The sequence below is a fragment of the Buceros rhinoceros genome, unplaced genomic scaffold, assembly GCF_000710305.1.
Source record: "Buceros rhinoceros silvestris isolate BGI_N320 unplaced genomic scaffold, ASM71030v1 scaffold12994, whole genome shotgun sequence".
Classification (NCBI taxonomy): domain Eukaryota; kingdom Metazoa; phylum Chordata; class Aves; order Bucerotiformes; family Bucerotidae; genus Buceros; species Buceros rhinoceros.
The window spans coordinates 7,979-31,106 of record NW_010407716.1 but is presented as its reverse complement, the minus strand read 5'-3'; the positions used below and the strand labels follow the sequence as shown (position 1 = coordinate 31,106).

General features: G+C 43.8%; 1 protein-coding gene across 1 annotated transcript; it reads left to right on the top strand.

The window, feature by feature from the left end:
* Nucleotides 1-2,823: 2,823 nt before the first annotated feature.
* LOC104492094 (cytochrome P450 2J6-like) lies at nt 2,824-17,159 on the top strand. The gene is made up of 9 exons (XM_010134601.1): nt 2,824-2,994; nt 4,208-4,370; nt 5,494-5,643; nt 7,015-7,175; nt 9,578-9,754; nt 12,151-12,292; nt 15,307-15,494; nt 16,142-16,283; nt 16,981-17,159. The coding sequence occupies exons 1-9, from the start codon at nt 2,824-2,826 to the stop codon at nt 17,157-17,159; spliced, it is 1,473 nt and encodes a 490-aa protein (XP_010132903.1).
* The last annotated feature ends 5,969 nt before the right edge of the window (nt 17,160-23,128 follow it).

Here is a 23,128-nt window from a genome sequence, read left to right as displayed (position 1 = left end):
CAGCGTCACCTAACACGAGATGGAACCACGTCTGCATACTCAATGTCAGATGTATTTGAAATTATATATAAATATATTGTTTTATAGAAATACAATGTTATACATAAAGGTAATGTTAAAAAGTACATATTCTCTTTAAGTCCTGGATTGTCAGCTGGTGGAAAGACGGGACTTCAACGTGGTTCCTTCGAAGAAAGAGATGATTCTAGGTCAAGAGGAGACTCAAAGTCCAGCTGTGTCCAGAGAGACATCTGGTCTTTGACCAGTGTGAAGAGGAAGGCAGAGGGGCCGGGCGATGGGATGCCACTGGCCACCTCTTGCTGTGGCAGGGAAGCCTTTTTGGTAGCTGGCCAGCCTGGAGAGAAGGCTGTGGCCACCCTCGTGAGTGGTCAGCGGGAGGCAAGCGAGCTGTCACAGGCAAATGCTGCAGAAAGATCTGGAGAAAAAAGCAGCTGGTCTGGTGCCTGAAGACACGCTGAGGGGCAGGCAGGCTGCCAGCTCCCAGGGGAATGGTTTAGGCAGCTGTGTCCCACAGCTGTCGTGTTTGGACGGAATAGTGCAGCTCCTCATGGAGCATCTTCCCACAATGGCTGCCTCACACAGGATGGAGTGTGGCTGGGAGCTGGGGGTGTCTCCTCACGTCCACTGAATTCTTCAGCAGAGTGGTGACTACAAGTGCCAATTTGCTTTCTGTTCAGCTCTAATTCCCACCCTTTCATTTTTTCCTGGCTGCTCCTGTCCCCATGGTGTGCCCCCATTTTCGACGGGGAAAGAGGATTTGGCTGCTGTTAGGGCAGGTCCTTGGCATCATGGAGGGAAGCAGAGGGCCAAAGTCTGAATAAGGCAGGAAATATTCTTCCTTCTTCAGGAAAATACCACCAAGAAAATGGTTTCAAAGCCTCTCAAAGCGGCCAGAGCAGGAGAGGAGACAGGGATCCCCAGATCGGAGGAACTTTTTAGCAGAAATGGTGGCAAAGGAATAAGGAAGGAAGAGCTTCGGGCTGATGAGAAGACAAAGGATGTGGGTGAATCTGACAGAAGGTTGAAGGGAGCAAAGGTATTTTAATAGCTGGATTTGTGAGAAGTAACTGATAATGTGAAAACTCAGGGCTGCAAGGCTGTAGAAAGAAATGAAGAGGTCGTGTTGTGAGGCTGCAGCCCTGGAGGTGGTGATGGCCCCAGGGCCTTGACTTCTTCAGTTCCCCATGGAAAAGATCACTGGACAAAAATGACTTTTCCTGTTGAGAAAAATTATTTAGATGGGAAATCTTTCACTATCTAAAAGGCCAGGGAGTGTATGACTGATTCAAAATGAAAAATTCTGATAAACCGATGAACTTTAAACAGATTTTGTAAAGTTACACTGGATGCAGAGCAAGTAAAAAATGATGGAATTTATTTTTAATGTTTTTTCCCCTATTGAAGGACAGAGTTATATTAGAAATGAGTGCCTTGAAAAATCAGCTTTTTATGGTAAACAAAGCAAGCTTTTGTAGGAACGTATGAACAACCCTTTCTTGTTAATAGACACTAATTAGTTATGCTTTAGTGGTAACGAAGCGCAATCAGAGGCTGATTGACTTGGAGGTCTGGAAACTGTGGGCTGGCAAAGTCTGTGCTGTCCGTAAGGGTATTTCATGTGCCAGAGCTACAAATCCTGTGAAACAGTCTCTGTTTCAAAGACAGGGCACCTGAGAGAAGCAAGCTGATGCGCACATCGTCTTGGCAAGGTTTTCAGAAAGTCAGTGAAAACTACGAGTGTTTTGCTTTCAGGTGGTGGGCTTTTTTCACAGAGAAGCATTAATCCAGCATCTCCTGACACCAGGTTTGTAATTCCTGCGTGCAATGAGGCTTGGCAAAGAGCCTTGGCCACAGACTGTGTTTATCTGCAGCTTACCAAGAACAGCACATGCGTGTCATGACTAGTTCTGGCTGGGGCCCTTAGCTCTGGGTGTAGCTCAAGATTCCTAGTGGATATTTCTTTCTTTTTTTTTTTTTATTTTAAATCTGTGTGGTTTGTACCAGAGGTATGTTCTATATGCATATGCTTTATTTATCTGGCAAGCTTTCCAATGATAGCTCAAAATACTCTTTAGGGAAACCACCTTTATGTCAAGATTGAAAGGGGAAATCAGAAGCAGGCAAAGCCCTCGGTGAAGTCAGCTATTGCAAATCGGTTAGGGGGAGAAAAAGTTATCTATTCAACCAATTATGTTTTCAATTAAATTTGAAAGCCTAACAACTTTTGCATTTCATGTTCAGTGTGAGATACTGGTCTATCTAGCTTCAGATAAATGTGGGCTTTTAGCTTTTATCAGCCTTGCCATTTGGAACACATACAGATAAGTTTTAAAACTCCACAAGGTAATACCCACTGACATTTGCATCCTTGCATGTATGTATGTATGGCTATGGCTTTTCTCAAAGCATTCCGGAAGTGTGTGTAGGAGCACGCACCGTCCACAACTGGTGCAGAAAATTAGATGGAGAATGTAAATGTGGACATGTGTGTCTGCATCACCTGGAGAATCTTTGCCATCATCGTTAAAGACACCGTTCCTACAAATCCTGTGCTCCATAGTCGATAAATATAACCGGAGTGAGAAGAGGGAGATGGGTGTGCATCTATTAACTATGCTTGAGCATGAGAATGTACTGAGTGGGACAAAAGGGAGCGGCTGATAATAGAGGGGGAAGGTTAGGGGTGGGGATAGTTCCTACATGAAACTTAAACTCTTAGGAAAAAACCGGTTGAGCAACCAGCCTTAATCCCTTCCACAGACTATTTTCAATAAAGATAAGCTGGTAAAAGCAGCTGTTCAAATGTTGACAATAAGTCAAGTTCTTCTAGCCTTGGCTGTACTTTTTCTAATTAGGCAGTTTTTTAAGTTGCAGCAGTTACAGAGACAGTTTCCTCCTGGACCAACCCCTCTGCCAGTTTTTGGGACCTTGATACAGCTGAACTTTGAGTTTAGTCGTGATGTCCTCATGAAGGTATTTATTTTCAGACACTCTTAATAGTTTTAAAGTCTTTGTAATTTCTTATGTTGTTTGCTGTGTGAAAACATCCTCTACCTGTGTAACATACTGTGACTGTTAACTAGCCACTGTGATATTGCACTCGGTTTGGCTTGCACCTGCTGTCTGGCTTGGCACAATAAGTCAAAGTTACCGCAGCATCAAGTAGTTTGCCAAGCTAAGAAAACTGGTACTGGAAGTTCTGAATGTGTGAAAATTATTCTGATGCTTAAACCCATCACCCCTGAACGCGAAATTTGACAATTTCATGTGAAAATTTATATAATTTAGGATGAAATATCTTTGGGGTGCTGTACCAGATTTGCGGTTAGGTAAAAGAAATACTGGTTATTTTTTTTTTTAAAAAAAAGAATTACTTTCACAGCGTGGAATTTTGTCTTTCTGAGCACTGGCACTCCCTAGCTTGAGCAGTAAATAGGTACTTAAGATGTGCTATGTGTGTATGTGCTTGTTTGTATTGACAGGATTAAAAAAAACACACAAATCTTTTGTTTGTTGGTTTTGGGGGTGTTTTGTGGGAGGACTTCTGCACACAAAGCCACCTCTGTTTCATGCTGTGGCTCTCACAGTGCTTTTGGGATTCTCAGTAGACAGCTCCAGTGGCTCCCGTCACTGATTTGTACAGGGCACGCCAGTTCCTCCAACCAAATGGCACGTTCAGACAGGAAGTAAAGGCACTGCGAGACAGCGTGGTCCTACTCAGGTTCCAGCACCTAGTTACGCAGACAGATGTGGGAAAGAGAAGAGTAACCAGTCCAGCTTCTACAAGCTGGTTCCCCCTCTGACATTTCTGTGTTCCCTTTGCTCCACTTTACTAGTACAAATGATAGAAACCCCCTGGAAATAAATTAATGCATAGAAAACACCCTTTCATATGAATAATTGTGAACTGCGTCTTGGCTTATATATGGTAATAAAAGCTGCCTGACGTTTCTTGGTCTAGATCTGTGGCTCTGAAAAGCTGGGCTGTTCAGTTGTTTCCACCAGCGAATGCTGGAGAAGACATTCACGCTTTCTCACGGATAATTGTAATCTTGTGGGAAAGGTGGAGAACATCATTCCACCTTAGTGCTGATCCTGTAACCAGTGTAGAAACTGGTTCATCCTCTATTTGTTTGCGGTGCGTGAGATGTCATCTGTGTTTTCCTGGCTTCTCTCCCATCTATAGCTGGCAAAAACTCATGGCAACATACTCACCGTATGGTTTGGATGGGTCCCGGTGGTTGTACTGAATGGATATAGAGCAGTTAAAGATGGTATGACTACGCACCCTGAAGATGTTTCTGGGAGGCTGGTGTCTCCTTTCTTCAGAGCAATGGCCAGAGGAAAAGGTGAGGATTTTGTGAGGTGAGGATATTGCACAGAAACATGATCTTGACAAATTGCAGCTCTTCAGTAGCTTGTAACCGGTTCCAAAAGTACCACAGTAGCTGGGTTTGTCTCTGAGGAAGGACTGAGAGGTGCAAAGTAGGGAGGGGTGAAATAGCCTTTGGATAATAGTAGGAGGAAAAGACCAGCAGAATAAAAAGGATTCAGAACACCTTGTGCAAAATATTCACTGGAGCAGATTCAGAGGTGATGAGGCAGTGGTAGGTTGTGCCGCAGAGAAGTGGAGGAAGAGCAGGAAACTTCCTTCCTTGTCCTGGACTTGCTGTCTCCCACCACCACATTTTCAACTGAAGAGTGAGCTTGATGGTGGAACCCACTTCCCATTCCCTTTCTCTCGTGAATATTTTCTTATTCTCACTCTTGCATCTAGAGGTTCAGTGCCCTTCTGTTTAACCCTTGCTATAGGTTTGATACTCCCCAAATTCCCAAACTCCTGAATTTCATGAACATACGCATTATGAAACAACCTTTATTTTATTTGGGACCTTGGCTTTTTTTCAAAGGCAAACAAATTCCTTAAATATTTCTGATTTTAATTTGTTTTAGTCATTGGTGATTCCTATACTACGTTAAAGATGCTGTTAGTATATGATGTTTATTTCTTCTGAAGATATTTGTCACAAAGACTAAGTACTGAACTTTTCTGCCCCATGGCCAGGAACTTTCCTTCCTGACTGTAGACACTCAGAACAGGAACTTTTCTCCCTTACTGCAGATACTCAGAACTCCTTCTCCTTTTCCATTCATGAGAATCATTAACCTGGTCAGGTGGGCTCCAAGCATGGTAGAGAGTGGGAGGCAAGCACTGCAGAGGATGTCTAGAGAAGCAGCTATCAAACATTCTTAGATAACTGGTTGTCTTGGATCAAGCTTAATCCTGCAAATCATCTATTACTCAGTTGAGTTTGTCCATTTTAGCCCTCCCCACGTGCTTTCATGCCACAGCTGTTCCTTTGCGTCTCTGTGTTCATAGGCAACGCAATAGTTTTGTTATATTCCGTGCCTTAGTAAATCTTTTAATAAAGTCTTCATCTGTAATAAAGAGCTCTTCCTGAATGAATGCAGGGATCATGCTGGCAACTGGTCACACCTGGAAGCAGCAGAGAAGGTTTGCGCTGAGAACTCTACGCAACCTTGGTCTGGGGAAAAGGGGTCTGGAGCATCGAGTTCAAGAAGAGGCCTGCTACCTGGTAGATTTCTTTGCAAGTATGAAAGGTATCTCTGCAATAAATACTTTTTTTCATTAGTCTGATGTATGAACTTCATGCTGTATGAACTTCTCTGTCCTGCTTTGAAATCAAGGGCAGCTTTTGTTCTGCAAGAGTGTACAGTGTCTATGTGGAATGGACTCAATATGCAAAGACCCTAGCCCTGTGTTTTCAAACCCAGTTGTTTACAAGCCTACTAAAACTGGGAAGCAAAACTGGAGCTTATTTATTATTTGTATCATAGAATGCTTTAAGTGGAAAGGGATCTCTGAAGATGGTCTAGTCTAATGTCTCCTTGAAGAGTGGTCAATCAGAGCAGGTTTCTTTGGGCTGTGACCAGTTAGGTTTTAAATATTTGCAAGAAAGGAGACTTTACCACCTCTCTGGGCAACATGTTTCAGTGTTCAATCAGCCCTAGAGTAAAAAATTTCTTATGTCTAGGCAGAATTTAACGTATTTCAAATTTTGCCCATCGCCTCACTTGATACTGCTGAGCGTAGTCTAGCTCCATGTTCTTTATTCCCTTCCGCCAGGTATTTATACCCATTTAAGATACTTCCCTGAGCCTTCTCTTCTCCACACTAAACAGGCCCAGCTCTCTGAGCCTCTCTTACATCAGATGCTCCGATCCCTTAGTTGTTTGTGTGCTCCTTTGCTCAACTTGTTCCAGTACGTTGATGTCTCTCTTGTACTGGGGACCCCAGAACCAGACCCAGCACTCCAGATGGGTCTCATCAGCACTGATCAGAGGGGAAGGATCACTTCTCTTGATCTGCTGGAAATGCCTTTCCTAATGCAGCCTGGGGTGATGTTGGTTGTCTTCACCTCAAGGGCACATTGCTGGCTCATGCATGGTGCTGATGCAGAAAGATAGGGACCCATTCTCAGTGTTGATAAATTAAGTCTTGTTACACCATCTGCATGTCTGTAAAGCAGAATGATTAGAATCTTGTCTTCATTACAATATTTTCCCCTGATCAATCCAGTTAGGAGCATGTGAGTTGGATTTCCCAATGATGATCATTGTGCAAAGGCACAGCAAATCAGGACATGCTGGCTGTTCCCATACTTGAGACCAATTTTGAATTTGCTAGGCCACAAATTTGCATAAATTATTTTTTCTTACCTCTAAATTTGCTCTACCATGCTATGAAATATTATACACCTGTGGTGTTTCTTCAGGGTGCAATGCATTCCTGGGGTTATGAGACTGCACCGTAGTTGTGAAGAATCAGTTTGATACTACAGTTTTTGTAAGAAGATTGCTGCTTCTCTGTGAAATGCAATGTTCTCCTGAAAATTCTTTGGGTAACCTATAACATTCTCCCTAAAGCAGAATAGAAGACATTAACAGTGACATTTATTATTTGGGTTGCAGGGAAACCGCTGGATCCTTCTTTCCCTCTCTTTTATTCCATCTCGAATGTAATCTGTGCTGTCGTTTTTGGACATCGCTTCTCCAGAGAGGATGAAACCTTCCATGAAGTCATTAGAGCCACAGAGCATCTATTCAAATTTGCAGGCAGCTTTATTCATCTTGTAAGTAAACATCTGTTGTCTTTTCCTAAGACAGAAAGTGAGGAATGCACATTTTGTCTATCAGGCAAAAGTTTTCAAAGGGGTGAGTGATGTTCCCCGCAGGTCTACTGGGCAAAGCACTATCTCAAAGTGTGAGAGCAAAGCTCCACGTACCAGCCCGCATCATTTGTGTTCATTGTCCTCTGTCTGAGTACTGCCATAAGGTTGTTTGCTCCTAAATCTTTGCAGCAAGGTGCAAGCTGATGAACTGCTCCTGGGTTATGTCTGTTACTTGGTTTCTCAGTCCCCATACACAACAGAGTCCTGCCTTGAGCATCACGATTGTTCAATACTATATGTCAGGTCTGAAAGTGCGATTCACATTCCAAGTTTAGACGCTTTTGTATATCAGTCAACAGAAAGAAGAATGATTCAAATACCAAAGTGTTTTTGCTGTGGCTCCTTATCACCATTTCCTCTATAAGATGTGGAGACTTAAAGACTTCCTAGAGGAATTCCACTCCTTCACCCTAAGGGAGGAGCAGCTCTAGAGGCAAGCAGCAGAAGACAGGAAATGCTAAGCCAGCAGATATACCTGTAAGCTTGGAAATCAAAACAATCAGTGCTCTTCTGAGAGTCAAGAACTTACCTGACGCTGGAAGAGGTCTGCTTTGCACAGAAGCGTATTCAAAGTTGCCCAGGAGTTCTGGTTCCACTCCTGAAGTTGTCCCAAACATATTATACAGTAGCTTCTTAATGTGAAACACATAAGCAATCCCTGTAATATGGGAAATATCCCCACATCCCATGGACCATTCTCCTCACTGACTTATGATCAGGATCCCTTTTGCTTAGCCTATCTTTGGACCTGTAAGTTGTGTGTAGTGGTAGCGGGTGAGACCTGCTTTTGGGCTGGAGAAAAAAAGCTTTTTTTCTAGCTTGCTTTAGAGCAGTGAATAAGATGCTGCTCTGGGAAATAAGAACAGGGGTTCAAACCATTCCAGAGGGAGGGCTGCAATCCTCCCTCTTCCTGGATGCCAAGGGTACTCAGTATTATGTAAAAAGTGGGCTTTGTTATGTCCATATCCCCATTTCTTAACTGGATTCCCAGCTGTCTGGCACTGAATGGGAGAATGCTGTGGTCTGGGCCCTTGAGAAACGGAGGAGGAGTTTTGGCAGGACTGATAGCCAGGAAGGTGAGCGGACTCAGCTCATGTCATGAATGTCGACAACTAAATTCCACTGGCAGTTAGGGTGCCATCATAGCTGGAAAGTGCATGCCTTTGAGAGAGGAATGCGTGTAATCTGGGCAACCCTGTGTGATGAGTCAGACCACAGCTGTATGTAAGGCTTCTGAACAGATTTTAGAAGAAAAAAATATACCAGAGATGGAACTAAACAAAAAGGATATGAAGATCTATGAAGATTTATCAAGGGCTGGACTGCTACCTTTCTGTATAAGGTAATGTTTAATTGTTGCTTGGATGTCTGACAATAAGGACAGATTCTCCAAAAAGGCAGAAGTATAGTCTATCTAATTCAGCCAGGCACCAGTGAACACCCAATAATGTGATTCTTGCAGTGTAAACAGAGCTTGACAAAATGAAGACTGAGAAAAGGGTGGAACTTCTGTCAATAATTAGATCATGGGGTTATGTTTTGAGCAGGAAAAGAACTATTAAGAGAAAATACACTGCAAATATAAGAATGTATACAAATTACCCAAGCAAAAACGTAAGCTGAAAATCAGGATGAATGTTCTAACTACTGGAATAGGTAGAAAGCACCTATTCCTAGGCCAGATTTTCCCACATGGTAAGAGAGAAGGATAAAACCAAATCGGTTTGAGTCAGCTAACTCCTTTTCTAGAGCACTCAAACTTGTCAGGTAGTTGTTTTTCAGATGTTTCAAGTTTTATTGAGGACTTGAGAGCTCCATCGGTAGAGAGTGCTGCGGGGGATTTGTGTACCAGCCACTGGTAGCCAGCCTGTCAACTGCTTTTGCATATCCTTGTGAGGCCGGTTTACAACAAAGGTTGTTGTAAAGGTTTCATCCTTCCTGGTGTTCTCCACTGGAGGGCAGGGTCTCACTTTTTAAATGTCTCAATTCAGTTCATTGTAACTGAATACAGAAACGGAATAACTGATATGTGACTACAGCTCATTCTAATGATAGTCGTTGTACTTTGGCTGCTGGTTGAGCTGAATGCCCGCAGTACTCTGAATCGTACCATCAACACAGCTAGGAATGATAGAGAGTACTGTTTCACAACTTGAAAACATAAGCATAGTCTCTGTTGGAGTATTTTACTAACGATGCCAAAACCACATGCTAACGTGAATATTGTCATCTCTTTAGTAGATCTAAACCACATTTTATAGTGACAGAGACTTTGTGGTACCTCTTGTGTGTCACTCCCGCAGCTGTATGAAATCTTCCCCTGGTTGATGTGCCGTCTCCCTGGTCCTCATCAGAAGGCGTTGTCTTCCTATAACATCCTGAGCTCTTTCACAAGGATGCAGATAAGGATGCACATGGAGCGTGGGATACCAGACGAACTGCAGGATTTCATTGACTTTTACCTGGTTCACATCGAAAAAGTAAATATTTGTTCTGCCTGATCATACATTCATGGGGAATAAGGTGAAATGGACCATTAAATCATCCAGTTTGAGCCCTTCTATCACATTCTCTTACCTTTCATAGACAATCCTAATGTGAATCCAGTAACCAGGGACTTGCTCCATCATTTTGAATTATTGATACGCCACAGCACCTTGCAATCTTGTCATTAAAGGGCGGGTTAATACACTGCATTTTTTCTCATTGACACAAGTTACAAAATTCTTTAATGCCTCCAGGAAAGAATACTGAATTTCTAAACGAACCGCAAGAGAACTGGGAAGGTCTTGGGGAGACAGAGTGGGACGTTCTGGATAGCGTATTTCACTGGAGAGTTTGTCAAGAGAGCTTGCTGCAAGAGGACAGTTGGATTTTGAGAGCATTTTGTGGGGAAATCATCCAGGCATCAGCAGAGTTTCAGACAAGGCTGGAAAAGAGGAGAGTCACAATCAGTGAAATTTCAAGCAGAGTGGGACCAGTAAGGGCGTTTTGGGCAGGCATAGTAGAGGTGGGTGGAAATCTGTAGGGTTTTGAAAAGCTGTAGGATGCCTGCATACACTGTGCACGGGGACCCATCTCTCTCCCTTTTCTAGACCTTTCCAGGATCAGTTTTTCTTTGTCTGAATCCCTTGGGAACTGGATCCCCTCCTAATACTTGGACTAGCAGCTCTAGTAACTCCTCCTTCCTCCACTTAATCCCTCTTCTGTTCTCCTCTTCTCCATGGCAGTAAGCCATATTCCTCCATCTGTTCTGCTTGGTGACAGGAAGAAAAAGAAAAAAGGAGAGGAAGTGATGAGATGAGACTGGGGTGACAAGGCAAGAGTGGCTCAGGGAGTCAAAGGAGATATCCAGGGTGGAAGTCTCTGTTCTTGCAGCCCCGGGAAAAGAGGTTAGTGATGCTGCTCCTGGGTGGCAATGCTTCCCTGCAGGGACAGCCAGTGCCCCTGCCACCAGTGTCAAGTGCCGGTTGCAATGCCACCTTGTCAGGCGCTAGGCACCCATCCAGCACCACCTGGCATGGCCAAAATGGGTCTGCCGACCTGGCCCGCTGCCCGCCTGGTGCAGTCCCTTGAGCTGGCTCTGCTGTTGTGCTCAGTCCCACCACAGAGACACGCTTCCAGGGAGGAACGTCTGTTAGCTATCTCTGTCAGCTCTTCAGTCTTCTAGGACGTGTCTTTTGAAACTTCATAGTGCTTGACTTTTTTATTACTGAGGGAAACAAAAGCAACCATCTTGTGGAACTCCACGTCTATTGCAACTGTGAAATTGTCATTACCATCCAAGCTGGTCATTTGATAAAAGAATGGAACCAGATCTCCTTGCCAAGGTCGGTTTTCTATATGATAATAAGTAGCATTAATTTGTATTTCTAGCTGGTAATTCTTTATTATTTGATTCCTGTATCAGTTGCTATATTTTTATGTCTAGGGTGGATGTCAGCCTAACTGGCTTCTAGTTCCTTGAATCCTCTTTTAATTTTTTTTCTGCTGGCTCAGTATTAACTCATCAGGTCATCCAAAGCATTTAACTGCTTTTAAAGCCTTTCACTGCTGTTCTAAGATGTATGAAACTTGAACATCAGTGGACCAGAAATTGTTTCAGTGAGACCTTCTGGGACTCTGCTGGGTGGAAATCATCCAAGTTGGTTTATTAAAAATATTGAACTGTCTGTAATAGATAGGCAGGGGCAATATAAAAAGATTAGAGGATTTTACAATAGGGAAAAATGTCCTTCCCACTTTCCAGTTGCTCTACTGGCAAGAGGAAGGTTCAAGGTCTCTGAACACAACATCCAATACAATGAATTCCCCCAGACCATAACAATATTCTTTCCTAGTTTCAGCAGCATATACATATGTGTCCTCCCACTTCTACCTGGAAACTGTAGAACCCCAGAGCAGCTCTACCTGCATCATTGTGGCCTTGTAGAGGAGAAGCAGCCTGAAGCAGCAGGTTAGGAACGTCAGACGGCCCATTGTTATGTTACCTGGTCACTGTATTGCTTGGTAGAAAAACTAAGTGATGGAACATGGCTTGAGGTGTGAAGAATGACATGCTGGCACACGTCTTCAGAGGAACTTTTACTTATGAAACACTCCTATTCGCACAGTTAAACCAAGAATCCTTTTCTGGGGAGAACATGTGATTTAGCTTCATGATTAAGAGTGGAGTAAACATGCCTTGTCTATTTGTGAAACGTTAGCTTTTTGTATTGATAGCCATCTCTGGGATCTAATATTCCGTGTCAGTCTCTCTGTATCATACTACAGGCAGAACACTGCAGCTTGGGACCAGCGGTAAAGTCACATTTAAAGGTATTCTGATTTTTCTAACTTCCATGTGCAAACCTCTAATTCATCTGATCGTTTGCAGTCCAGAGATGAACCCAGGTCTACATACAATGAAGACAACATGGTTTATTCTATAAATGACCTTTTCTTGGGTGGATCAGAGACAACAAGCACTACTTTGAACTGGGGCCTGCTCTATATGGTGGCATATCCAGACATCCAAGGTGAGTGGATAAGCACATGTATTGGGTTTGTTTCTCGGGGAGGGGACTGCTGGTATGGCCCCTCTAAGAAGCTTGGAGAAAGCTTCACCAGCTCCAGGTTGGCCCCACCTCTGGCCAAGGCTGAGCCAGTCGGTGCTCCTGTGATAAACACATTTGAGAGGGGAAACCTGTTGAGCAGAGGCCTGCTGTTTTGGGAGGTCCCTTTTGTTTTGGAGGACAATAGGAAGAGAGAGAGAAAACCATGCGGACACCCAGGTTAGTGAGGATGAGGTTGAGGAGACACGCCAGAGCAGCCATTTCCCTTCGGCCCATGGTGAGATGTTAGGCTGAGTCCTTGCAGTCCTCAGAGTTCACCAGTGGAGAAAAGTTCCATTTGCAGCCCATGGAGGAGCCCACGCTGGAGCGTGATCCTGAAAAAAGCCGTGACTCAGAGGGAGACCCATGCTGGGGCAGTTCATCGCTGGGAGAACCGCTGCAGGTGGGAGACACCCATGCTCATTGGAGAAGTTCAAGGAGGACTGTCTCCCATAGGAGGGATGTGACACTGCCACTGGGGAGGACTGTGAGGAGTTTTTCCCTTGAGAAGTCCTTCCTTCTGGAAGGAAGTGGCAGAAGCAATATGGGGCAGGCTGGGACTGACCACAAATCCCATGATCTGCACCATGTTGGGAGGAAGGAGGTAGCAGAACTGGACCCAGGAAGAAGGGAGGGGCGAAGGAACGTGTATTTAAGACTTGGTTGTTTTTCTTGCTGTCCTTCTCTGATTCGATTAGTGAATTGGTAGTATTTTTGTTGATTAAATTAAACTGAGTCTGCCTTTTGCCTATGCCCATAACTGCTGAGTGAGCCCTCCCTGTCCTTCATCTCTGCCCTTAAGCCTTCTGCTGTATTTTCTCCTTCCGAGCGAGCAAGCGGCTGTGTGGTGCTTGGTTGCCAGCTGGGTTGAGGTCTTTGGGGAAATGAAGATTGTGGTAGGGTAGTCAATGGCGTAAGAGGACTGGAGCTGCTGTTTGGGAAGCCACAGGGTTTGTGTGCATGGCCGCTGCTGCAGCCATTGGTGGGTTGCTGATGGTACTTTAAAAAACTGTGTTGGGTTCTGTCTTGGTCATAAATGTGACTGATGGCTGAAAACAATTAACCAGAAACTGATGTGTGATAGGGATGTCACTCTTTGGAAACTTACTCAATTCTGCTTCGTATTGTCTGAATTTCAGTGATTGGGGGCTACAGGGAGTCCTGCCCTTCTTTGTGCTCTGTAGGTCAGAGGAATAGTAAAGATAATCACCTCGAGGTCAATGGACAACTTTGACTTTATTTTTGTCCACCGTTCCACTGATGATCTCAAGGTATCAGTGTGTCTATTTAATCTGTGATTAAATTAACTCAGTGATGTATTTGAATTTCTTGCAGAAGAAATTATTCCAGTCAGGAGGGGAAGTTGATGGCTCATCTGTTATGTCTATGTATATTGAAGAAGTTTATTTTTCAGTCTAGTTTTTAAAGAACCATCAGTCACTTTCACAGAGCACTAAATGAAAACCAAAGAGTGATCTTTTATGCTGGGTAGCAGAAATCTCTTTGTTACACAGTAGAATGGCTGCGAATACCCAGAGGAGAACAGATTTTTAAACGGAGAAAAGAGATGAATGTAAGAAAAAATTGCTCAGTTTGTAGCTGTCAGACAAGACAGTCTGCTTGATCTGGTGTAATTGCAGGTTTTATTAACACATAACATAGTTATGAAAGCACTGGCTCACCTAAATAATTTTATTGGTCTAAATGTACTATCGTTCACATTCGTGGGAAAGCAGGGTGTGTGCAGAACGATCCGTCGTGGGGTTCTTGAGTCATACATTGCATCTCGTAATGAACCGACACCAGCCTATCTGCCTTCTTTTCATCTGGCTTCTTTTCGGAGCTCTTCATACTTTTGCCTGTCTTGACACCCAGTGACAATGATGTTATGCAGTTCCATTCTGTTCTGTATGGAAAAGTTTGGCCTTTTGCCTCATCGCTGAATCGGGCTGTTCTTGTTCTCTGAACTACTGGAACAGAGACGCGTGTTTATAGTTACGCAGTGACTGGTCACTTCAACCCCGCTGGAACCTGAAGTAGCTGTGCTTGATTTTGCAAGCTAGGCCTTCATAGAAGGAAATTTGCTTTGCTTAAAAATCTTCCTGGTTATACATGTTAAGGTCTGTAAGGTGTTTAAATCCCTGTCACCAGGGTCTACCTCAGACAGTTTTGTGAAGGGCCACTGGCGGTCACTGAGCAGCCTTGATGTGAACGAGCACAAACTGATCAGTACAGAATGGGCTTCCCTGCACCTTAGCGTTGCTTCAGAGGGCCTGGGAAAAGGCAGGCTCCTCTGTTCAAAATCTAAGGCATTTTTAGTATGTGTTTACTCTTGAAGTTTCCAAAACAGATTTCACACTTTTGTTAATGCTCCCAGCAGTGCTGTGCAATAAGTAATTTAAATCCTGCTATTCTTGATCAACAGGCAGGGGCTGAGAAGCAGATCCAGGGTTTTTCAAAGGTGTTTGCACATTGTTCTAGTTGGCATTGCTTCACTTAACAGATGTCCTACAGAAAAACCGTCTCCTTTCAATAGGAATTAGGCCTTTAAGTCCCAGATTTACCTGTCTTAAACTCCAGAGAGCTGTGAATTTACTGGTTCTAACTGTCTGTCGGTGCCTGAGGCACCTAGCCAAAAGAGGACACAAAGGTTAATCAGTCATGTCGTGCATTTAAGTGTTAGTAAGGCAACTCTTCAGCAGTTTTAAATTTTTGAGCCACAAATGTCTTTTCCTAATCTACAAATAATTTCAGACCCACAAGTAGAGCTCCCATATATTTAAGTGTTGGAACACCTTGCTACTTTTCTTTATAAAAGTTACTTACATTTTTACATTAATTTTCTTGCTGTCCTTATAGTTGTAAATGGGAAATTACTTTGAAAATGGAATTGGTCAAAATACTCGATATATTTTTCCACCTGATATATTTCTCCACAGAGAAAGTACAGAAGGAGCTGGATGCCGTTCTGGATCCTTCCCAGTCAATTTGGTACGAGGATCGGAAAGAACTGCCCTACACAAATGCTGTGGTTCATGAGATTCAGCGCTTCAGCAATATTATCTCGATTGGCATGCCCAGAGTGTGTGTGAGGAACACTACCTTGCTCGGCTTTCCCCTCAAAAAGGTATGGACACAGTTTCTCAGTTGTGCTGATCTCTTCTGCGTCAGTAGAGCAAGGTGTGGATTACAATCTGTTTGTGCCAGGGGCTTCTCCTCAACAGCAGTGGGGTTGGATCCCTCTGGGTCGTAGCCTGAATGGCAACAAGGACACAAAACCATCTGCCAGGCTGAAGGTTACCAGTGGTGAAAGATGTCCCTAGATGGAAGAGGGGATTTTAGCAAGTGTTTCTACAAACCAGTGAAGACAAAACCTTAGAGACTGGTACTGAAGGATACTGTGATTTGTGCCGATCAGGCGTTGGAAAGATTTCCGGCTGAAAGCCTGTAAAAGATCCAGGGAAAAGCACAAAGGTTTGCTACTAGCTTTTGTCAAAGAGGCTAGATGACAGAAACTTCTGACGCTAGCAGTGGGAATGGGTTCAGTACAGATGAATTTGATAGTTTCTATTGACACAGCGACTTCCACTGTCAGGCTCGGACTGACAGTCTGAAACAAAAAGACTTGACATTCCTCGCAGTTCCTACTGGGGAAACAAACCAGCACACAGCGCTGAACTGTGGAAGTAAACTAGTGCTGGTCTCACCTGGCAGGTTCTGTCTGCTGCGGGGGGACTGACAGCCAAATCTAAGTGAGTCGTCTTGTCCTTTCAGGGCACCATAGTTCTTCCAAATATTGCTTCGTCTTTGTATGACCCAGAGCAGTGGGAAACACCCCAACAGTTCAACCCTGGACACTTCCTGGATAAGGATGGAAACTTTGTGAGCCGAGAGGCCTTTTTACCGTTCTCAGTAGGTAAATGGACTGACTGACAGCACAGATATTAATGCTTTGGTTTGGGACTGGAGAATTAAGATGTCTATTAAAAAAATATTGGTCATTTATTTTGAATCTCTTGTGGAAAACAGGGATAAAATCAATGTGATTATTTTCAGTAATGTTCCCCAATCCAACTGAAAACATTTGTTCTACTGAACAAATAATAACATAGAAAATCGGAGATGTCCTGACAAACGTATACATTTAACTTGCTCTATTTTTGGAAGCAAATTCTCTGCTAATGATTATGGTTATTGATTTGGTGCATACATTTCAATGCCAGACGTACATTTGGAAGGTACTTGCAAGCAGCTGTGCTCTTGCTTTATGCATACAAAACTGGAGCATGACATCTTCCAGCAAGAGCAAGTCCTTATTATTTGTTCGCATGATTGAAAGAATTCCCTAAAATGTTGTTGTGAGATTGTAATGAAGATGAGAGGTTTGAGGTAACTGAAGCAAAACTCAGAGCAGAAGGGCTGCACAGTGAGCTGCAGCTCAGCAGACAGGATTCTTTAAAGGAAGAATTATGTGAAGATTTGTGTCATTGATTGCATTAAGTCCTAAAGAAATTCTGGACTCAGCGAAACCGCCTTTGCTCTGTGTGAGGATGTACCGTTGCTTCTGAGGTCAGGGCCCTCTACTCACTGTCCTTCCCCTCTTCCTTCTGCAGGGCACCGTGTGTGTTTGGGGGAGCATCTAGCGAGGACCGAGCTCTTTATTTTCTTTGCCAGCTTGCTGCGCGCATTCACCTTCCGGCTCCCCGAGGGGGTGACGAAGATCAACACAAAGCCCATTTTGGGGGGGACACTGCAGCCCCACCCGTACAGAATCTGTGCCATTCCCCGCTAGCGTGGACATATGCAGTACGTCACAGACCACCTGTTAAGCAATCTGATTTACTTTTGCGGATGTATGTCTTGAGTCCATGTAACAATTTTTGTCTTGGATATGAATTTCTGCTCCAAAAGCCACCTTTTGTCTACAACAGGTAATTTTGGTCCGACCCTGTTACCTGCTCCTGAAAGTGGTTTTTGTTTTGGTTTTTGGTGGGGTTTTTTGGTAGAAGTTCTTTCAGTCTGGAATGCAATGTCATTCTCAGCCATAATGGCATGGTGCAGTTGCTGACTGGCCTGGCAGATTTAAGTCTGGCACACTGGTGAGCAAATGACAAAACTGACGATCAGACTTCAAAATCAATTCATTGTCTCTGAGTTATCCTGTTTCCGAAAGCAACGGAGTCTGGAAAATACCACCTGGAAAATTCTTCCCATTTATGTTACTGTCATAATAACATTTCAGTCAACTTTTTGTTGATGGTCTAGTAAAAGATATAAAGGAAAAATTAGCAACAGAATTTATTTATGGATGACCTACAGTTCATCTTTAACTCCGCCAGAGGATAACTGGTTTGAGTCCAGCAGAGAAAAGGTGCAGACTGAAACTCGGTCGAGAGTGAAGGTACAGAGAGAAGATTTCTTTCAGGGCAGATACTTTTAAAATTCTGCCGAGTTAATTTTTGCAAAGTCCTTTCTAACACAGCAGATGTTTACTCCAGTGGGGCGACCCCTGTCAGGATCAGCACTGGGTAGTTGCTACAACGGGTGTGAGGAGCTCCTCCAAGGGGCCATTTGGGTGAGGAGACTACTGGAATTAGAGCCGATGATAAACTGAGAAACAGACATGGGAAACACCAGAGATACTTTTTAACCTCCTCAGAAGTTTAGCCATACTCCTGAAGGTACAAAGGCTTCTCATATACACAAAATACTGGTCAAATTCACTTAAAGAGTCTGTAATAGCAAAGGAAAAAATTGGTTCCTGTGGTGAATATAAATTTATTTATATTGTCTGGAAAAGACTTGTAAAGTGTAAGCAAACTTCTTCTAGGAATTAACCTTCCTATTTCCGTGAGAGGGGAGAGGACAGCCAAACAGAGGATCATCTGTCAAATCAGTTATCACTAGGTGTCGTCTGCTGTGTGACTGAGATTCGTTTAGGCAGTTTACCATGAATCACAAATTTAGACTTGTCTTGTTATTTCTAATTCAATAGCTGATGGAACCCGGCATCGAAATTGTAAACTTGATATTTAGCTGTTATTAAATTAAATCACAGAATCATAAAACACCACAGGTTGGAGGGGACCTCAAGGATCGTCTAGTCCAACCTTCCCCAGCAAAAGCACGGTCTAGACAATGGCAGAGTAGCACTAGTGAAATAGGGAAGATCACATCCTGACATTTTATTTGACAGGAAATCGCATGCCCTGGTCAAAACTGATGTCAAAGTCACTGTGGATTTGAATGTGTGCATGGACAGAAAAGGCAAGGCAGAAACACTGTGATCTGGGGACTTTGGAGCTGCCATTGCTTCTTCAAAATGGGGCCAGAAAGGCCTGTAACATTATGAGCATTAATGTCATCGTCATGTGATGCTGTCACTCCTGATGGCCACACACTTCCCCTGGAAGCCCATGCAAAGGGGAAGCCCATAAATAGGCCTGAGCGGAAGCTTGCCCAGGAAGGTCTTAGGCAGCCAGAGCAGGCTGAGTTGCCTGAAGCCATGGGAATGATATGACCCAAAACAAGGGGTGCAAATACGGCTTGTCCAGATGCCCAAGAGGAGACATGGAGGGCGCTTCAGAGGACAGCTAGACATCATACGTGCGTACGTTATGCACCTGTGGTTGTGCTAATGTCTAGCTGTGACAGGAACAGCTCATGGGTGATTTTTATCCACTGTGCACGGATACCTGGCAGAGGAGAGTCCAGCACAAAAGGGGTGTCAGCAGGACATGAGTAGAGGCTTACTCCCTGAGCAGGGAGATGGAGAGGTAGGATTTCAGAGCTTTCACATTTCTGTTCTTGCCCGACCTTTTTTAAAAGCAATTCATTTTAGCTCATGTTCTAATAAAGCCTGGTCTTTTTGAGCTGAAAAGCCTTTCAAAGCTTCTTCCCAACGCTGAAGTTAATTCTTGCAAAGCCAGTATAGATGTTTGTCTAAAGTGTGCTGCAACTGCAGGAAAAAAGGAGACCTTTCCCACCTTTGAGAAGTGTTCCCCTTTAAGGGGGAGACAAATGAGGCTCCTAGAAAGGGCAAGAAACAGAATAAGGCAGAGTTATCGAACACAAATTCCCTCATTAGTAAGGCCACAATTCTTGCCCGTTTCTTGAGCCTTAACGGACATATTCCAGTGACTGCGCGGTGTCAGAACCACAACCTAAAGTGACCTTCTGCACTGCTTTGTTCCTTGAACAGTTTGCCAGTGACTATTGAGATGAGATGAAAGTTTCAAGTTCTAGAACTTCTAGATGTGTACCTGGCCAATTTGCTCTGCGTATCCTTAAAGTTTATACCCAAAGCAAATATAGGCAATAAAGAATAAAAATTCTGTATTTCAGTACTATAATGAGGACCAAGGAAAGTGCTGGTTTCTTAAAACTGCAGTGCATCAGGAATGGTCTGCAGCAGATGGACACAATTTACTACCTTTTTTGGCTTTGGTTGCCGTTGAAAATGGCAGTGGTTATCCAGAGGTCTATACATTTAACAGTGCTGATGTTCCTGAAAGATATCTGTCTAGATTAAGAGGAAGCAGTTAGAAAATAGCTAGATAAAGGTGATGTTTTCAAATTGCTTGGTTGATTCATCCCAGGGCACTTAGGGAGTAGCATCAACCTCAGAGCTATTAGCAATTATCTATGAGAACCTGAGGGGGAAGGGAAAAGGTCAGACATTTGCTTGTCTTCAGAAGGTAAGGGAAGTTGCAGTGTTATAAATCAGTCAGCCTGATTGCACTTCTCAGAATAACCCGGAAAAATAATCAAATTGTAAGCACTGGGAGGAAACCAGAAAGAGCCAGTACTCACCAAATAATGTCGACGTTACTCAGTTTTGTTTGATGACAAAGCTAGAGGTCTGTTTTCAGGAGAGAAGCCATTAATCTAATTTACTGCTCTTTAATGTGGCTTTGACACAATCTCAGAAACTAGGGAAGTGGTGGGTATTGAAGCTTTGCAAAACTTCAGGGAAAACTCAGAAAACATGTATGAATAGTACCATGTCAAACTGGAAAGATAGACTGGAAGAGATTGCATCCAGTTTAATCAAGGACCTTGATAGTTAGTATAAACACCAAGGCTGGGTAAAGTCTAGTTTCTTGATGCTGTCAGATTCCAAACTATGCATGCAGCAAGGTGAGAAACAGGTATTCCCAAACTTCTTGTGGTTCACAGAAACTTCAAGGCAGGACCATTTTATTTGGATTTATTACCTTCGTGAAAGCATGAACACTGTCAGAACACGGGTATTTCTCCTTACCAGGTTTAATCTCAGACAGCTGGAGAGGTGAGGATGACCCCATTCCAATATGTTTCATTCTTCCCTCCTTCCTTTCTTTCTGGAGGGACAGTTTTCTCTGGGATTTTTTTTCTTGGTCATTATCGTTTCCACAGAGCAGATAGTTGCAGTAGAATACATTTTAGTTCTGCCGTGACTCAAAATGCCTCTAAAATCCAGAGTATTCAAACTTAGGTTCTATATCCTGAGCTAAAACATTTTCTTTAGATTTTCTTGAATAAAAGGTTTAGTGGGAAAAATAGAAAGTGTTCATTAAGAAATTTGAGAGGGGTTATATGAAACTCTATTTATCCATTGAGATCATTGGCCTAAAACAATCCCAATGAACTCGATTAATTTGAAATAATATTTCAGATGAGTTTGGCATATCTTTTTCCTTAGTGAAAAGCTTATGAACTTGTCCTAATACTTGCGAAGAAATCTCAGCCTGTGGTATTTTTAGCCAACACTCCAGGAACTGTTTATTTGCTTTCCTGCAGTGTGAGGTTCTGATGTTAAAGGAATAACAGCAATAAAACTGCAGCCCTTTCCCTGAATAGTTTATGAGACACAGCAGTTGAGACAGGAGATGAGCTAATGACAGAACTGTTTAGGTTGGAAAAGACCTTTAAGATCATTGTGTCCAACCATTAACCCAGCACTGCCCAGTCCACCACTAAACCATGTCCCTCAGCGCCACATCTACACGTCTTTTAATACTTCCAGGGCGGGGGACTCCACCACTTCCCTGGGTAGCCTGTTCCAGGGCTTGACAACCCTCTCTGTCAAGAATTTTTTCGTCATATCCAATGTAAACTTCACTAGTGCAACTTGAGGCCATTTCTTCTCGTCCTGTCACTTGTTACTTGGAAGAAGAGACTGACCCCCACCTCTCTACAACCTCCTTTCAGGTAGCTGTAGAGAGCAATAAGGCCTCAGCCTCCTTTTCTCCAGACTAAACAACTCCAGTTCCTCCAGCTGCTCCTCACAGGACTTGTTGTCCTTTTCTGGACACCCTCCAGCACCTCAGTGTCCTTTTTGCAGTGAGGGGCCCTAAACTGATCTCAGTGCTCAAGGTGTGGCCTCACCAGTGCCAAGTACAGGGGGATCAATCACTCCCCTCCTCCTGCTGGCCACATTAGTGCTGATACAAGCCAGGATGCCGTTGGCCTTCTTGGCCACCTGGCTTATCTTCAGCTAGCTGGTGGTATGATGATATCCTGTAGCGAATGCATTTTAAGGAGTGTTACAGAGAAAAGTAAACATTTTGGACTGTTTTGTATGATATTCTTCTTGAAACAGCTTTTTTGAATGCTATAAAAATGTTTATTCCAATGATGCAGTCACATAAGCGTAGGCTCTACCTCGATAATTCATCTCGGAGTGACAGCTGTAAGCTATGGATGACTCTAGTTTGTCATACAAGGCAGGCAGCTTCCCTTAGTCTGCTTTGGAGTAGTTTTAGGAAGGGAAAAATATCACAGCCACCATCCTCCACTAACACTGAGGGAATTAGTAGCTTCATCACTCATGGACAGTAACCAACACCATGCAGAAATGCAGACCACTCCTGCACTTTTAAAATGATGTTACAAGTTTTAATATGGCTATTGAACAACAGGACCTGCAGGCAGAGGTGGGCAGGACTTCAGGCTTGCCGCTCTCTGACACTGCTGTGGCATTGGCCCGAGTCACGGCAGAAAAGGACCCATCTTTGTGGGGATTCACTGTTTAGAATTCTAGTCCTGATGCGTGTGTTTGGTGTGATGCTGTAGTTAAGGGGTGTTGCCTCTGCACACCTTCAGCCTGCTTGAGAACATCCACAGCTGGCAGAGAGAGGTCTGGTTAATTCAGCACAGATCAAGTGAGAATCTGCAGTGCAAAATGCTCCAATTTTAACAGTTCAGCAGCGCATCCACCGAGGGACCAGGCAGAGAGCAGCAAAGGTCTCTGTTACGGGTTGAGGGTCCGAGGTATCCACTCCACACATTACCGTAATGACTCCGTCTGCCTTATCAGAGGCAGAAGGGTTTTAAAAAGGGGAAGGAAGAAAGTCACACCTCGGTTTGAATTCGGGAACTGAAACAAACTTTTAATAAACAATGAATTCATACATACGACTATATTCTACGAGTATGTATGCATATAGTTACAACCTAAAGGAAAAAAACGGAGAAGAGAGGACCCAGATAAAGTTCTGCAGCAGGCTGTCTCGTCCAAGGTCAATCTCTGGGCAGGCAGCCAACAGTGAAGATAAGAGTGATGCCTGGCCTTAGGGCTTCGTGCAGCTGCGCTCGGCAGGAACAGCTCACAGCGTGCAGCTCTCAGGCGATCCGGGGGATGCAGCCTTCAGGATCTCGGCTGGTCGGGCCCAGCAGACCTGGACGGCGGCAGAGCAGATTCGTGGGAGCTCCCCTCTCTTCCTGACGGCCGGAAGACCGAGAGAGGTTCCTCCCTGCGTGCCGCTGATCGGGAGCTCA